The 5,483-nt window shown below is 53.0% G+C and overlaps 1 protein-coding gene across 1 annotated transcript in view; it reads right to left on the bottom strand.

Moving 5' to 3' along the window:
- The window catches only part of GYG1 (glycogenin 1), a 10,901-nt gene extending 6,456 nt beyond the window's left edge, over window positions 1-4,445 (bottom strand). Inside the window, exons 1-4 of the mRNA XM_010156689.1 lie at window positions 4,364-4,445; window positions 4,174-4,309; window positions 2,255-2,429; window positions 1,697-1,859 (exon numbers count right to left, since the gene is read on the bottom strand). Coding sequence (XP_010154991.1) covers window positions 1,697-1,859; window positions 2,255-2,429; window positions 4,174-4,309; window positions 4,364-4,445 — 556 coding nt within the window. The remainder of the gene's footprint in view (window positions 1-1,696; window positions 1,860-2,254; window positions 2,430-4,173; window positions 4,310-4,363) is intronic.
- Window positions 4,446-5,483: the final 1,038 nt, after the last annotated feature.

Here is a 5,483-nt window from a genome sequence, read left to right as displayed (position 1 = left end):
TCTCCTTCTGTGCTCCCCAGCCACTGCTCCTGCTCTGGGGAGCAGCATTACACAGGAGGCATCTGTCTGCTGTTACGGGGACAAAGGACTCGGGGAAAGTCCTGCCTTCCCTACCTACTGCGACTGCAGTGGGGTGGTGCTTGGGGCTCGACCTGCGCTATGCAGAGCTCGTGGCTTGCTGGGTTTGCATCCCTGTGTCCCAGTAGGGGCAGTGACCCTCCACAGCTGTTTCTCTTGGAACAGGTTTCCTAGAGCTTGAAACCCCCCTTCCTCCCCACCAGGTTCACGCACTCAGCAGTAGCTCATGCAGGCAGCAGCATCTCCGTGGGCTCATTACTCAGACCAGTGCTATTTCATAAAGCCAGAATAAACTTTGAGGCTGAAGTACATGTTACAGTTCTGGAAACCTGGTGCCTAAACCACGAACCTGCTGGTTTTGCTGTTCAGAGCTGCAATTGTGCCATGTGTATGTCACTCTGTGGCTTCAGCTTTCAAGTCAGGAAGTGCCTTGTGGAAGCAGTTCCAGTCCTTAGAAGGGCAGGGGCCTTAGCCCTAAGCTGGGGTCGAGCACAAGGCTGAGAGGAATTGACCCCGAGTCTCAGGTGTCCCTGGAGCTACTCAACAGGCAGTTTGCCCAGAGATGGGGGTTTTTGTTTCTTCTTCTGCAGCAGGTCAGTTCCCTGTACAGTCCTGCCGTAGCTGATCAGTGCACATCCCACAAGCGCTCCCAGAGCTGCCAACTGCTTGTGAGCAGCCAGGCACAGACAGACCCCTCTCTACACTGCAGTACTCATCTTCCACCCTGTTATTCATGGGGTAGCATTAAGCATCCAACTGCAACTAATGTCCTCTGGGAGGCCACTCCGTATCCGGGCTGATTCTGCAGACTAAGTGCAACATCTCAAATCCTGACATTTTACAAAGTGCTGAAGGTGAGCCAACAGGCTGGCTAATTCCCTCCTGCCGAGTCCTATTTTAGGGTCTACCTAGTTTTCTGTAGCTTTTTCAGTTGCCTGTGCTGTCCCACAGCGGTTACACAGTGCAGCGCAGGACCGACAGGCATTCAGAAGCCTTTAACTTAGCAGCCTTAGGCAACGTGTGCGCATACTGTGCCCATGCCGACAGCGGAGTCTGGCTTTATGCTTGATCTGCACGGCGGCCGGTCCCAGTGACCCGCAGCGGGAAGCAGCCAAGGCTTCGTGCACTAGGTACTGGGAAAATGACGGTCACCACCCTTACAGTGACAGGAAGCCCTCAGAGAGCCTGTGGAGAGTCCCATCTTCTGCAGAGTGTTTCTCTGAACCTGCACCTCAGTTGCCCAGTATCAGTTTTTCTGCAGCACACAAGTTAGCACAGAACATTCGGGCCCTGAGCGTTAGGGAGGCAGGACACTGCAGCTCTGTCTGCTAATGCAAACACTGTGCTTGCTACAGCTCACGACTCCCTGTGACACCACTCTGCATCGCTGATGCTTACAGCTGCTCAGCTGCAGGCCAAACCGAGGGGTTTTTGTGAAGTCTGAAAAAGTAGTTTTACTATGTATTGTGATGATGTTAGTCTGTTTTGGGAAGGGTGGAGTTCTTGTTACACTGAGCTCACAGTTCTGTGGCAGCCCCCACAACACACACGGAGTTACTGAGCCATCCCAGCCAGTTACCCTTCTGGCCGGTCCCCGAAGCGTCGCATTAGTACATACCATCGAAGCTGCCTGTCTCAGCGGCAAACTGCAACAGCTGGGTGTACGTCTCCAGGGAAGGTCGGTAAACAAAGACTCCAGAGTTAAAACAGTCAGGCCAGCCTGGGTCTGGGGCTGCAGACAGCTCTTCCCTCTCAAAAAGCTCATCGATATTTGACAAAACCTAGTTGGGGAAGGGGTAAGAAGTTCTTTTCCGGTTTTTAGGTTAGGAGTTGGGGTATCATGCAGTAATGGATTTTCACATCCACTTTAGGACAGGACAGAAAGTTCCCATGTGCATGCCCTGGTCTTAGGGAAGGCAGTACTTCATGGAGACAGCCCCCACAGGCTACATTAGAATGAGTTCAGGCAAAAAGGCACATACATTTTGAGAGTTACTAATCCAAACAGCCAAAGGCCACTAGTACCCCCCCTTAAAAAAGAAAACCCAACACCCCAAAACACTATCCTCCCCTACCCCCTTCTAAGCCACTCTCCCCCACCAAACCAACCAAAAACCAACCTGTGGGAAAGAGCCCAACAGCCCCTCCAGGCCACCCAGGTACCACAGCCACTCACCATCGTGTCGGCGTCCATGAACACACACTTGGAGAACTGCGTCAGCGCCCAGCAGTGGAGCTTCGTTAGCGTGACACCCAGCTCGGGCCTCTGCATGAGGGCCAAGTGTGCCGAGTCCCCACTGTCCAGCACGTTCACCAACAGGACTTCGTCAAAGACTTTTTCCAGCACTCTCCTGGGGAAAGAGCGATCGCCACGACTCGGTTCCACTGTTCTCCCAGCATCACGCCACACGGCAGACTCCGTGAAGCGGCTAACGGGAGCCCGGTGGTTTTCGGGTGCTGCGAGAGCGGACTGCATGTGTTGGGGTGCACAAGGCAGCTGTGAGCTTGAGGCTTGTAGTTTGTACTGGGCACATTTTGGGGAATAAAGAGGGTGGTTTGGGTGATTTTCCTGTTGGAAACAGGGCTTTAGCTGGCATTGCAGCCAAGGTCATGGCTACCTAGTCCAGACTTTGCACTTGGCCTTTTTCAGCCAGACTCTGGTTTTTGGCAAGTCAGTCTGCTCTGAGCAGGCAGTTAAGGAATAGGAAGCAGTTAGAGTACCCTGAGGGCAGCAGCCAAATCCCAAACCACCGAAACAGAAGTTTACACAATAGTTACGACAGCACCCTCTGGGGTTTGTGACTTGGGGATGTCTGACTACACCTGGTTGCTAAAACTTCCTTCATCCCATGAAGCTGTAAAGCTTCACTCAATTCCAGCAGAGTCTGGACACAGTATGGCGTTTGCCTAAGGGCGACACCTGGACTTCAGCCAGCGTAGTGAATGGCTGTGGCAGACACCCAACCTCTGCAACATTACCATCAGTTCAAGAGAGGTTAAGGAGAGTGGGCTGCTTAAAACACAGAGCACACATAAAGTCTCGCCGTTCCACAGTGTAGCCCGAGTGCTCCAGAATTACCAGTACAGTTTGAGCCATGGAGCTTGTCAACGGGTTTTAGAACTTGCCCTGCGAGGCCGCCTTCACACGGACCACTCGGTACAGACAGTTGCTTTGGGGCCGCAGGCGTACCTCACTGACGGATACAGCATGAGGAAGGCAAGTTCCAGCTGGGGTGTGCTAGCACATTTATGACTCCTCTCCAAAGAGCACACTCAGCTCAGGTTGGAATGGACGTTCTGTGTAATATCTTTGTAATCTGTCTTTCATCTTTGTACTGATGAAGCCCTTCAGCTGCCAAGAGACCCCACAGGGGAAGTCACTCCATTTAACACTGAGCCCCTTCTCTGGCTCTGGAGCCTGAGAGGCCACCTCAGAACTCTCCCACGGAAAGAGTTTCAACCTGTTGTCTGTACTTCACATGGCTCTTTGGTTAAACAGGTTTTTTACCCTCCTTGCATCTGGAGAGAGGACACAGCCTGCTCCATACCGAGGCTGTAGGAAGCAGCTGCCTATTCATTTGCTTTGTTGTACTGTGGGGACCTGGTCAGATGCCTCTCAAACTACTGATCTGACCTACTTGGTGCTACTTTAGTTCTGCTCATTTTATTCCCTCATGCTAAAATTTGACGTGTCTGTTGGATTTCAGAAGAGCTTGTGTTGGATTATCAACCTGGAATGCTTCTGCAAGGCAGAGCCCAGCCCCCGCTCCCCCTCCCCACGCACTCGCAGGCAGCACCACATTGCTGGACACTGCAAAGCGGGGCTGGGAAAGGGCAAAGGCCCAATTCAACTGTCGGTTTCAAGTCACAGTTTAGTGCTCTAACTACAGAGTATTTGTTAAAACCAAACCCCCACCCAGTTTCTGGTTTGAAAAACTTGGAGAATTCCAGGGAGCGCAAGTGGAATCGTGCTCAGCTTGGCTGTTACACTTCCAGTGTGCTGGGAAGTTACTACTACGGAGTTAACTTCTGGGTGTCAACAGACCTCCACATCAGCAAGAGCTGAGGCCATCTGAAGCACATAAGCGACCTTACCTCATAAGATCGGAGACCTGAGGCGTTACGAGTGCTGTCAGCTTCCTGGTAGTTCTGTACCGCTGCAGGGACGAGCCGAGTACCAGCGCTCCCTTCACATAGGAGTCGTTTGTGGCTAGAGTCACAAAAGACTGGTCTGGAAGAAACAGACGTGGTCAGGTTTGCACGATCCACCGCTTCGCTCAGATACCCCCGAGGCCAAGCGTTACTGAGGAACTGTGCGATGAAGCCTCGTGGATGTGCCCATACTTGCCATCAGCAGCTTGACACATGGCAAGACGCAGTAAAAAAAAAAAAACACCCCAAAATCAAAGTCTTGGCAAGAGAAAACCAGTTCCAGTTTGCCCACAGGTTAAATAAATCACGGCAAACATCACAGTCCAAAAGGCGTAAAGAGCCTTCTGCAGCCAGCAATACACTATCTGTAGGCTGAAAGCACTGGGTCTGAAGTCAGTACCAGCACTCCACAGCCATCCCCAGCTCAGCTCTCAGCCAGGGCAGCGTGAACCTCACATTTCGTTTCCCAACGAAAGCAAGCAGGGAATTGACTGGGGACAGCAGCGTGGAGTTCTGCCAGCTCAGGATTTTGCAGATGAGCTGCTCTGCAACACGCGGCTGAGCTCTGTCAGGAAGCGCAAGATTTCGGGGGGAATAACCGGTAACACCACCAGCAGTTTCACACTTGCACGGCGGATTTGCCCTTTGAGCCACAGGGTGCTGTTGGCCTGTCGGGACAGCCTCCTGCTCCAGCCGGACCACCGCACGGCTCGCTCGGCCGCGTGCTGCTTCCTGAGGCCATGGAGCACAAGCTTTGCGGTCATCGTGTTGTTCTAAACTGCCAGGGTGGGACCAACAAAATCCAACCAGTAACTTCTCCCGTGCACCGCTAACTACCAGCGCACCATGCTTCTTCCCAGCCTGCAGCACTCCCACAAAGCTCTCTTCCACCAAACCATTTCTGCACCATCAACACAACAGTTTCTTCCTAAGAATTTCAAGGGTAGATTTCCACATTCAGATTTATTTTAGCAACTGCCATTTCTTTTCACTACCGAAGTTTTTAACTACATCAGCTCCGTCCGGAGAGTGGCGGCTCTGGGCCCTCAAAGGCCGACTGCCAGCTCTCGCAGGAGGACGACAACGCTGACTGAGGCTGCCGGGCACCACTCCCCAGCCCCGGGGAACCCTCGCCACCGTAACCCGGAACCACCGTAACAGCAGACGGCACCCTCCCGGATGGCGCAGACTTGGTTCGTAGCTCCAGAGAGCGGCTGCAAACCTTCCAAACCTCCAGGCTGCCGGGCACGGCC

Source organism: Eurypyga helias, unplaced genomic scaffold, assembly GCF_000690775.1.
Source record: "Eurypyga helias isolate BGI_N326 unplaced genomic scaffold, ASM69077v1 scaffold22268, whole genome shotgun sequence".
In the NCBI taxonomy this organism is placed as follows: domain Eukaryota; kingdom Metazoa; phylum Chordata; class Aves; order Eurypygiformes; family Eurypygidae; genus Eurypyga; species Eurypyga helias.
The sequence above is the reverse complement of the archived record's forward strand: the minus strand, read 5'-3'. Positions and strand labels throughout refer to the sequence as shown.